Source organism: Ostrea edulis, chromosome 10, assembly GCF_947568905.1.
Source record: "Ostrea edulis chromosome 10, xbOstEdul1.1, whole genome shotgun sequence".
Taxonomy (NCBI): domain Eukaryota; kingdom Metazoa; phylum Mollusca; class Bivalvia; order Ostreida; family Ostreidae; genus Ostrea; species Ostrea edulis.
The window spans coordinates 5,096,534-5,109,301 of NC_079173.1; the positions used below are offsets into that span (position 1 = coordinate 5,096,534).

The following is a 12,768-nucleotide window of genomic DNA, read 5'->3' on the forward strand; positions in this document are numbered from 1 at the left end:
TAACTCATCTTATGATTGTGCCTAAACTAAATAAGGTATACAAAACTGTCTTGTCTAAATTTTCAAAATTGTGATGTACCTCTACCTAACCACTGCAGCAGCTATATCTAAACAATTATCAGATACATGTAATACTCATGCCATTGTCTTAATTATAAAGAAGAAAAAAAGGTTTATGCATCTACAAATTCATAAAGTGCAGCTTTAATTTTGTGCTTTACTTCTTAACGTTTTTAGACTAGTCATTAAAATCATCTTTCATTCTGATCATTATTGAAAATAAACGTTCTGTGCAGAGCTGTGTGACATTTCAAACCGTATATCATAGATTAACTTCAACCTTTACTTTCCGTCAAGACCCGTGCTGTAGAATAATAATTTGTAAATAATCTGATATCCCATTACAGTACTAGTGATACATGTTTATTTCAAATAGTTTAAACAGATATGAACATCCTTAATTTATCAAAGTTGTAGTTTCAATCTGGATGATTTATAGTAGTATTTTTATACCTAGATATCAAACTTATTGTTCTTATCAATGAGAGTGATTAAGGCGGTACACTACATTGCAGTGTGTGAGGTGTGATGATTCATCATTAAACTAGTGTGAATTTGTTTTTTAAATTCATTATCAATAAGTGAGGTGGATCATTAGTAAAATGAGTTTTCAATGTGCATATTTACAAAACACAAACATATCATTTATGTTCAACAATTTTGAAAAAAATCAAAAACCAATAATAAAAGAATGAAATCAATCATAATTCTGAAAAAAATCAATAAGCCAATCATTTCATTAGTTCCGTATGCTTTTTTGGTGTGTACTAGTACATATGTTAGGAAGGGGAAAAATTATTTAATCAAGAAACTGATCAATAGATATTCAATAAAATCAATCAGATTGGTGGTAGTTCATGATTGTTTTAATATGCACATTCACAAAATAACACAAACATATCATTCATGTTCAACAATTTTGAAAAAACAAAACCAATAATAAGTCAATGAAATCAATCATAATTCTGAAACAAAATCACTATGCCAATCTTCCATCAGTTGTGTATATGTTTGTTTGTTTGTTTGGTTTTTTTTTTTTTGGTGTATAGTAGTACATACAGATATGAAGGGAAAAGAAAATGATTTGATCAATAAACTAATCAATAGATATTCGATAAAATCAATCAGATTGATGGTAGTTCATGATTATTTTAAAATGCACCTTTACAAAACAACAGAAACATATCATTTATGTGCTATGACTTTGAAAAACTAAAACCAATAATAAATCAATAAATTCAATCGAAATTTTGAATTTTTTTGGTTGAGGCCAAAAATTATTTTAGAGGCCAAATTTGAGGCCAGGCCAACTTTTGAGGCCAGGCCAAAATTTGGGATGGAGCATAATTAGGCGCCAAAATTGGGGACAGGCCAATTTTCAGGCCAGGCCAATGGGGCGAGGCCAGGTTTTATAGTATGCCTGCTAGGTGCCTGTATTATTTGGTTGTTGCTCTGCTGTTTTCAATTGTTTTGTACATTTATAATAAATACTGCTAATACATTTATTATTTTGTACATGTATCTAGCGGTCTTTTCAGTTAACTATTATAAATATACCTTTGTGATTTAAAGCTTGGGAAACTTATATGCATCGGAGGCGATAATGTTCAAAAATGTGTTCGAAGATTACTGCCCTTTTTGATGGCGACAACCTTGGTGCTCAATGGAGTGGGAAAGGAACAAACAGAGGGCTGTCAAATCTAGAATTAAGAGACATAATAAGTAAGTTATAGAGCATTGAACATCTTTCTCTCAGCTTGTCTCCATCTACTGTTTATTGTATACATGATCATGTTTTTTGATAAAGATACTAAGGTTTATAGATCGATATGCACCTGTAATATACGTTATTGTCTTTAAAAGACCTAATCATATGATCCATATGTTGGATTCTATACCAGAATTTGCTTTGTTTTCAATACCAAATTATTTGTGTTTTCAATCAGAGGCTGTCAGGAAAAAAAAAAATCTGTAGTGGTGTAACTAACAATGAAATCGCCAAAGACCGAGATGAGGGAGGCGACAAAGGGAGGAAAAAGAACGAGCGGAAAAGGCAAGAGAGTGACAGTGAGGAAGTGAGCCAGGATTAAAAACTTTTAAATCATTATTTTTCAGAAATGTCTACCATCATCTATTTCAAACCTATGTTGTAACTTTTGACAATTTAATTCATATAAAAAATCATTTTACAGCGAATCATTTGTAATGTTTTCTTTCTAAATGTATGCATTAATAATGAATGCAGGTCAAAATGTGCATTGTACTTTTTAAAAACAATCATGGGAAAAGTCAATATATTAAAGTATAATTTACAAATCTTATTTTCAACAAGTATTCCAATTTGGTTTGATAAATGTAAATTATTAGTATAGCCAACAATATTGACAAACAAAAACGAAGCTTTAGATCAATAACCGCCAATATCCAACCCACCCTTTCAAACAATGAAAGGCCAACATTGGGCCAACCTATAACCAACCAGTCTATTCGTCGGCTGTTAGTTGGCTTACAATATTATCTACGTTGGCCCAACAATAATGCCATCATTTCAACAAGAGGCCAACATTGGGCCAACCAAAACAACCAACTACCAATATTGGCTGTAAGTTGGCTTACAATTATACCTACATTGGCCCAACAGTATGCCAACAATTTAGACCAACGTTGGGCCGATGAGCAAAATCACCGTGGGCCAACATAGGACTACCAACAGTGGCCAAACGTTGTAAAAAACAAAAATTGGGCCAACATTGGCCCGACGTTGTCTTCCTATCTGGGTTGTGTATAGGTTTTAGGTTAAAAATTGCTATTTCAGTGCAGAGGGGTTTTAAGGAGCTATCTGGGCCATATCAGGCAGTACTCTCAGCGTTTCAGAAGGTGCTCGGCGTGGGAATCAGAACACGTGAGGCCGCGCTGTACATGGTGTTCCACGTGGTGGATTCGGCAATTATTTTGTAGGTCTAGTGTTCGCATTAGTTTGAAGTCGGCGTTACCCAGTATCGTTGTCCAGTGAGAGACATGTGAGTCCGGGACTGGAAGCGGAGGGGCTGTTAGCGCGGTGTCGTGTATGGAGGCCTGGTGGTGCCAAGTGTGACGTGGCGTTAAATTGAATTGTGCTGAGTAGGCAAACTTTCATATTGAGTTTCAGTAAATTAACATTTTATCAAAAAGGAATTTGAGAAATTTTGTATTTACAAAACGTAATTTACTACTATTTATTCTTTTCTGTAGTTAGCGGAATTGCTACTATTAGAATTATTTTGTAATACATTTATTACCAGTTACATTTTCAGCCTGGAATGACATAATTGTTGTATTGACTATTGAATTGTCTTGACAGTTATACGTTATATTGATTGTCAATATTGCCAGGTTTATTATACCAATTTATATTTTCTTTCTCGGTAAGAGAGTATGGGTGTGTGTATGTAAAAGTGTGGTTTCTTTGTTTTTTTCAAACATCTTTATATTTCTTATCTTATTGTTAAATAAATTTTCTTTTCATTTATTCTACGATTTATCATTTTCTCTATTGCCTACACAAAATTTAAAAGAACTTCATTACAGTCTCACTCGAGAATTTTTCACTCATATGAAGACGCCTCCAAGACCGGTAAAGGGCTTCAAATTTAGGCCTATGCTCGGCGCTTACGACCATTGAGCAATGAGGGGTTTTTTTAGCGTGCCACACCTACTGTGACACGGGTCATCCGTTTTTAAGGTCATCTCCGAGGACCCGTGACATTCACATCTGATGCCGAGCGTTTGGCGATGGAACTGTCACTACCTGTTTTTAACGACTTTGGTGTTGCGGCCGGAATTCGAACCCCGGGCCTTCCGCATGCGGGTCGAACGCTCTAAACTCTCGGCCTTTGAAATGAATATCTAAATTTTATAACAGCAATTAAATATACATCCGTATTTTCAAGCTAGTAACGAAATACTTAGCTACTAGGCTGTAGAGACCCTCTGGGACTAACAGTCCACCAGCAGAGGCCTCGACCCAGGGGTCATAATGTAAAACTGATACGGTACCAATTTGAATGCACCAGATGCGCATTTCTACAAATAATGTTTCTTCAGTGATGCTCAACCGACATGTTTGAAATCCGAAATAACAATGAAGTTTTAGAGCTATTATAGCCAAAAACAGCGTGCCAAAAAAAGGGGAGTCAAATTCGTCTAAGGATAAGAGCTATGCATGAAGGAGATAATCCTTAATTTTGATTGATTGATTGATTGTATCTTGCTTAACGTCTCACTCGAGAATTTTTCACTCATATGGAGACGTCACCAAGATCGGTGAAGGGCTTCAAATTTAGGCCTATGCTCGGCGCTTACGGCCATTGAGCAGTGAGGGTTTTTTAGCGTGCTACACCTACTGGGAGGTTGACAAAACACGGACAGTCATGGACGCACGGAAACAGATAAAAATAGTACAAATCACGGATTCATTTTGCACGGATGATAAAATTTTCCGTGCATTTTTTAAATATAGAATATGCTATTGATTTGTGACTTCGAACATCCATTGGATTTTTTTTTTTGTTGGTGCAAGTAGGTAGGAGATATGCAGGTAGACTCTACCAGTCACAGACTTTTTCCGTGCATTGTGACGTCACTGTAATTGTTATAAACATTAGAAATTTACACTACATTACAGACAGAAGACTATAATTCTTTCATAATACAAGAATAATATTTTATTTCAATTGTTATTTCTTATAATTCTTCAATAAGAACAATTTACAGAATTTCCGTGACGTTGGTATCTGTGACTAAAAAATCATCCGTGACTTTAAAATCGTCCGTGAATCCGTGAGTAAAAAATTGTCCGTGACTTTTTGTTTTCGTTTCTGCAATTTCCGTGATTTTATGTGTTTACGATAAATAATAATGATAAATGTATTTCTAGTTTTCAATTTTATTGATCCGTAAATTTTGTTAAAAACGGAATGTCAATTTCATATCTTTATCTGTAAAATTTTATGACAGTGCAATGTCGATTTCGTCCGCTGCTCAAATGAGCATTTTTAAATTCACGGAAATTGTTATCATCCGTGCAAAATGAATCCGTGATTTGTATTATTTATCAAATCACGGACAGATTTTTTTTTTCAGTCACGGATACCATACTTTACGGAAATTCTGTAAATTGGAGAATGTATATGAAATATAACGATAAAATACTTGTAATATGAGAGAAATATAGTCTTCCATCTGTAAATTTCACATGTTTGTAATGTGATGAAGGAACCACAGAAATATTGCATACAAATCACGGACAGATTTTTCTTTCCAGTCACGGATACCAAAGTTTACGGAAATTCTGTAAATTGAAGAATTTATATGAAATAATGATAAAATACTTGTATTATGAGAAAATATAGTTTTTATATGTTTATTATAATCTAATGAAGGAATCACGGAAATATTGCATACAACACGGACAAATGTTTGTGACGAAACAATTACGGTGACGTCACAATGCACTGAAAATTTCTGTGACTGATAGATTCTAACTACATAATTATTCCCTGGGGTGTACACAAAACAATTCAAAGTATATTCGAAGTCACAAATCAATTGATTCTATAATTTAAAAAATGCACGGACAATTTCATTACCCGTGCAAAATGAATCCGTGATTTGTACTATTTTTTCTACTTCCGTGCATCCGTGCGTCCGTGACTTGTCCGTGTTTTGTAAATGGCGCACCTACTGTGACACGGGTCATCCGTTGTTAAGGTCATCTCCGAGGACCCGTGACATTCACATCTGATGCCGAGCGTTTGGCGATGGAACTGTCACTACCTGTTTTTAACGACTTAGGTGTGTCGCGGCAGGGATTCGAACCCAGGGCCTTCCGCATGCGGGTCGAACGTTCTAACCTCTCGGCCTTTGAAATGAATTTCTAAATTTTATAACAGCAATTAAATATACATCCGTATTTTCAAGCTAGTAATGAAGTACTTAGCTACTAGGCTGTAGAGACCCTCGGGGACTAACAGTCCACCAGCAGAGGCCTCGACCCAGGGGTCATAATGTAAAACAGATACGGTACCAATTTGGATGCACCAGATACGCATTTCGACAAATAATGTTTCTTCAGTGATGCTCAACCGAAATGTTTGAAATCCGAAATAACAATGAAGTTTTAGAGCTATTATAGCCAAAAACAGCGTGCCATGAAAAGTGGAGTCAAATTCGTTTAAGGATAAGAGCTATGCATGAAGGAGATAATCCTTAATTTTGATTGATTGATTGATTGATTGTATCTTGCCTAACGTCTCTGTGATGAAGTTAATTTTCATTTTAGTTAGTTTTTGTGGTGTTGTCTGTAAATAGTTGTTTATGCTTGTAAGGTGTTTCCGTAGTGTGAGTGTTGGTCGATAAGGCTATTTTTAGTATACCGGTTTCGTCAGTCAGAGTAGCGGCTGTTTGTCAAGCGTGCGGCCACGTTTTCATGCTGTCCAGCAGGGGTCTTTTCTTGGCGAATTCCAGAAGTTAGTCTGGATAATGGGTAGCCAGAGAGACAAACATTTTACTGTGTGGGCATTGGTTTTCCCCAGCCGTTAAGCTATGTTTTGTGTGAATTATTTGCGAGGTTTAAGGTTAATTTTCTCGTGTATTGTATTTTCAATTTTGTTGTTAACCAAGTCCCTTTGTGTATAGGTTTTAGGTTAACAATTGCTATTTCAGTGCAGAGGGGTTTTAAGGAGCTATCTGGGCCATATCAGGCAGTACTTTCAGCGTTTCAGAAGGTGCTCGGCGTGGGAATCGGAACACGCGAGGCCGCGCTGTACATGGTGTTCCACGTGGTGGATTCGGCAATTATTTTGTGGGCCTATTGTTCGCATTAGTTTGAAGTCGGCGTTACCCAGTATCGTTGTCCAGTGAGAGACCTGTGAGTCCGGGACTGGAAGCGGAGGGGCTGTTAGCGTTGTGTTGTGTATAGAGGCCTGGTGGTGCCAAGTGTGACGTGGCGTTAAATTGAATTGTGCTGAGTAGCCAAACTTTTATATTGAGTTTCAGTAAATTAACATTTTATCAAAAAGGAATTTGAGAAATTTTGTATTTACAAAACGTAATTTACTACTGTTTAACTTTTTCTGTAGTTAGCGGAATTTGCTACTATTTGAACCATTTTGTAGTACATTTATTACCAGTTACATTTTCAGCCTGGAATGACATAATTGTTGTATTGACTATTGAATTGTCTTGACAGTTATACGTTATATTGATTGTCAATATTGCCAGGTTTATTATACCAATTTATATTTTCTTTCTCGGTAAGAGAGTATGGGTGTGTGTATGTAAAAGTGTGGTTTCTTTGTTTTTTTTCAAACATCTTTATATTTCTTATCTTATTGTTAAATAAATTTTCTTTTTATTTATCCTACGATTTATCATTTTCTCTATTGCCTACACAAAATTTAAAAGAACTTCATTACAGTCTCACTCGTGAATTTTTCACTCATATGGAGACCCCACCAAGACTGGTGAAGGGCTTCAGATTTAGGCCTATGCTCGGCGTTTACGACCATTGAGCAGTGAGGTGTTTTTTTAGCGTGCCACACCTACTGTAACACGGGTCATCCGTTTTTAAGGTCATCTCCGAGAATCCGTGACATTCACATCTGATGCCAAGCATTTGGCGATGGAACTGTCACTACCAGTTTTTAACGACTTTGGTGTGTCGCGGCCGGAATTCGAACCCCGGGCCTTCCTCATGCGGGTCGAACGCTCTAACCTCTCGGCCTTTGAAATGAATTTCTAAATTCCCTGCACTAATTCAACAAATCCTAAAATATTAAGGAAATAAAACTCAAGCACATAATATAGGATTAGCTCGCACGAGCGAGTACAACAGAGTTTATTCATAAACGTGTACATAGACATCTGGAGGTTCATTATTCCACTCAACTCATTCTACAACAGGAAAAAGTATATAAAAACGCAAATATGTATTTACTATTTAGTACCAAAAACGGAGGTCCGCTGAATGAACCCCCCCCCCCCTCCTCCCCTCCCCCCTCCCATGAATATTGGTAATCGTTTTTTAACTTTAAATATGATTCTAATTATACAAAAGGCCGAATTCAAAATAAAAAAGGATATAATCAAAGAAGTTATAATTATAAATTGTTTGCAGATTCCATTTTTTTAATGAAAGGAAATCTTTACGTCTGACGTATAGAAAGTGTATACAGGCTGACATGCCGCACAGGTATTTAATTCTCAGGACTAGACGGAAGGTCGAAAGAACAGGGAGGCCATGTTGGATTTTAAGGGGAGACTAAATTATTATTATAGTAATGACCGCTGTGTTTTATATCATACTATAATTCTATTTCATTAATTGTTGTAATCTGTCAAAATCTTGAAATGAAATTCCGTTGTTATTTAATTAACAGTAAACTTCTCGTGTGATCCCGGCATCAAAAATGCATCCCCGGCGCAGTGTTCAGGAAGTCCTACTGTGTGACCGCTGTGAAACTGTCCCCCTACAGAGTCACTGTGAACTTTGCAATATAAATCTCTTTGTTAACTGTGCAGGAAAGCATGTCTCAGACTCATCTAAAAGACACAATGTCGTGCCCTTTTTACACAGAAATTCCACTCCTAACTACCCAAAATGTCCAGACCACGACGATAAACACTGTGAAAAATGCAACATTCCTGTCTGTATTACCTACGTCACTTCAGGTAAACACAAAGGTCACGCTATATCAGATATTCTGGAAAAACTTGGCTCTAAAACACAAAGTTTACATTTGCACCACCATTCGCTACATCATTGGCAATCTGCACATTTTCTATATATATACATGCAGCTCTCATACCTTCTATGGCATGGACGGCTGTGCAGTGGTCTTTAAACTGTGTAGTGCTCTTTGAATTTAGACCTTGTCCCGAGTCTCTGTTGAATGGCACAGGTAATCAGCGACGTCTTTCTGTACCCGATTGGGAAGACCCTGAACAAAAGTCTCAAGGGATTTTCTTGCATCGCTTATCGTGATGATGGACGTCATTTGGAGACGATGTTGGGCATCTGCAAGTCCCTGTGCCACTCTGACAAACCCTTCCCCGTCATACTGCAATAAAAAATTGGGGCTTGTTGTGCCGGTACGCTGCACAATTTCGTCCCTGACAACTTTAATGTAATTCTTGACAAAACTTACTATGTCGGCATCAAAAATTATCCTCGCGACGAACTTCATGGAGGTTTTATGTTTGTGAATGGGGATCACAAACCACTTACCCTTTTCCGTGATGATTGTGCATTCTGGTAATTGAAGAACGTTTAAATAGCTCTCAATCTCCCAGTTTTGGATCACGCTTTGCCTTTGTCCATGACGAAGGCAGACCTCGGCTGCTATGTAGCGATTGAAGACTGCTACGATCTCGCGGTTGACTTTAATCTTCTTCGACTTCAGTTCCCTCATCTTCGTCTTTGCATACTTACCAATGGCGTCCACTACCGCATGCAGTCGTTCTGGTGTCGGAGGAGGGGCTGCCATCACAACCTTCTTTCTGTATGATTCATGGGCGTCTTTCTGCAGAACTCCCATGTTCTTAAAAAATCGGAGAAGGTGATCCAATCTTACATATTCCCCGTGGTCCTCCGTAATCATGTCAGTATTGTTAAGAAAATGTTCAAGGAATTCACAAAAAGATTTGTAATAATTGACGGTTGTCTGAGCATCAACTTTGTTCTCCCTTAAATAATCGTAAAATTCGCCTACCCCCGACCTTGTCATCATTTTCCTGTTAAAATCGATACTCTTTCCTCCCATTTGCCACATTATCCTTTGCACATTTTTCAGATGTTTGTCTCTGTTCGCCTTGACCATTTTCTTATACTTACCAAGTGCCTCGTCGAACTCTCTCCATATAGGCAACTCCGCGTATGCTGCCGGAACATCGTAAAATCCAAGTTTTTGGAGAACGCTCTTTATACCTGTGGTGAAGCGGATATCTCTACCAGCTTTTCTGCCATATCCCTCGGAATCAGGAGATCTGGGGATGGCTGCTTTCATTTCAAAATGTCGGAAGTGGCAGAGTGCTCCGCTTCATTGCTGTGATCCTCCTCATCTGACGAAAATAGGCAATGCTGTGTTGCCTCTCTAATGGGCCTGACTGCAGGCCTGAGGATAGCCTTTTGGGCTTGGCAGCCTCTCATTCGTTACCTGGAACGATATCATTCTCACACCTATTTACTGCAGCCTCCTCCTCTTTTTCCTCCGTGTCAGTGTTCGCTGCAGGCCTGTTGTTAATCTCGATGTCCTCTTCTTCCTCCATGCCAGTGTTCTCTGCAGTCCTGCGGTTAGTCTGGTTGTCCTCTTGTTCCTCCATGTCAGTTTTCTGCTGGTCCTCTAAACTGACTCGTCTTAGTAGGTCTATACCAGCTGCAAGAAAGTAGAATGTAACTTATATTTGGCTCTCGCTATAATTTCAATGTACATACAAAATTATCATATTAGCACATTCTTACAACATTTGTTTCAGATTTAGAGCTAATGATACCCTATGAAAGGGTTTTCCTTTTTATCATTTATTACGTCCTAGAACTAAACATACTTTGTTGGCATACATCAATTGTCGTGTAACATACTACAATAAACATACCCTCCATGTCGGTCGTCTCAATTTCCTGTGTGTCCATTTCCTCCTCCGTGTCGCGGTGACATACATTCCCGGTGGGTTGAAATGAGAATTTCTTGACTAACCTCCCTGTCACATTCATTGTGGAAGGCTTCACTTCTGGAGCTCTCATTTACGCTTCTCTTGGTACGGCAGAATGACCGAAGTAGGAGAGAATCCCCATAACCTCTTCTTTGCTATAGATCCTATTCTCGAAGTGCCTTGGGATAAAGAAGAGTCTGGTTCCAAACTCTTCATGTGCCTTAATAATTTTATCCAGTGAATCTTTAACGAAGTTGTTCCTTTCTGTGCTATCCTGGGGTCCAGCCTTACAACTCAACATGTGTCTTTTCACCGCATTCTTTCTACTGTTAACATACCTGGAATAAGAGACGAACGTTAATAGAGCTATATGCATTAACACAAACATGTGTCCTTTTTTATGTATTTAATTATTCCTAAGGGTTGTTTTAAATTGTTTCATATGTTATTAGGATAATCATATCATTACATTAGGCGCTATATATTAATAAATCTTTTAATTACAATTACAAGCACAATACAATATCTATACTTCAAATAGCTCGTCGTCAATACTTACTTAAAACAACAGGTGCATGTAAACCACATGCCTCCTCTCCTATCCTTGGTTTCCAGAAGTCTGCACATTTGTCCTGGACACTGGTTCCGGTTTCTTAATTTTCCTCGGAGTCGGGGCCGTTCTTGATGGTTTGGCTGCCGGTTTGTCCGTTTCCTTGTCCGTCCTAAGATTCCGTTTGAGTGGTGAGGATGCATGAACTTCCACAGCAACCCTTCTGGACATCCCAGTGGTAGACTTTTCCATCTCGGAAACACGACATGAAATGAAATTCGTTACATGTCCTATCCTGTCGGCGCTGAGATCATCTATCCTCTGAAGGATCTTGTACTTACCTACCAAGTAAGCTGCCAGTTCGTCGTTATCTTCATCCGGAATATTAAATCCCTGAAATTCGTCCGGAATGTCAAGATTGACAATGGCGCCAACCCTTGGCAACGTCGGCTTTGTCTGCATATTGTCTTTGAATTCACTTACCTCCGCAGAATTCTCCATGCAATACCTCATCCATTTGTTTGATGATCTTCCGTTTGTAGACGCCATACTAATTGTACTTTCAATATTTACTCAAAATATTTTTTTTTTTTTTTTTTACAAATAAACTTTTAAATTGATGTCGAAAATACCACTAATTACCTTGAATCAGAAATTTCAAAGCAAATACGAATAATTAAAATACCAGCGCTTATGAAAAAATCTTATATCAACTTATTATAAAATACTACACAGTTGTCAATTTAGATTAACTTAATAAACTGAATAACAGATGTATCAGTATTAATGTCCCAAAGAGAGAAGTATAATAACCAATTCAATAAATTCAAAATATCCCAAAGCTGTCAATGTATCTCTGGTAAAGAATTCCGCTTGAAGGTTAATCTCAGTAAAGTTGCAATAGCAGGCTGGGGACGTGGACCCTGCTTCTATCAGCCCACCTAGAATCTAAAAAAACAAACAATTAATGTGTTCTTGTAAAGCTACAAACAAATAAACATTAAACAAACTACACAGCAAAGGGCTATAATAATGACATAAACTAATGACATCAATATATATTGAAAACCTATATACTTACGACTGCAGCCAATCTAGAGTCCCCGTCTTCTGAAAGGCGGACCCCATAATCAAACAATACCTCTGTTACAGGCGGTATGTCTGTCCGGGCTACCAGGAGAAGATGGGGTTTCCCGTTCAGGACACGGATCTGCGTTTACAGGTTCGGTGATCTTGCGGAATGGTTGATTAGCCTGCCAAAGGTAGTTCTCTTCTGTGGGTGGCATGGGCAGGGAAGCTTGGCAGCATCAACGCACATTCGTTTGTCGCTGTGGCGGTAAAAATAAAAATAATTTCCTGCGGGGTCATCTTCCTTGTATGATTTCAACCGCATTTCCCCCTCCTTATGGCTAATGATTTCCCGGTGGTAATCACAATTTGTCCCTTAAATATTTTGCGAGACCCTGTAG

The 12,768-nt window shown here is 37.8% G+C and overlaps 1 protein-coding gene across 1 annotated transcript; it reads right to left on the minus strand.

The window, feature by feature from the left end:
- Positions 1–8,963: 8,963 nt before the first annotated feature.
- LOC125666338 (uncharacterized) lies at positions 8,964–10,103 on the minus strand. Its single transcript, XM_048899512.2, has one exon. The coding sequence runs from the start codon at positions 10,101–10,103 to the stop codon at positions 8,964–8,966; it is 1,140 nt and encodes a 379-aa protein (XP_048755469.2).
- Positions 10,104–12,768: the final 2,665 nt, after the last annotated feature.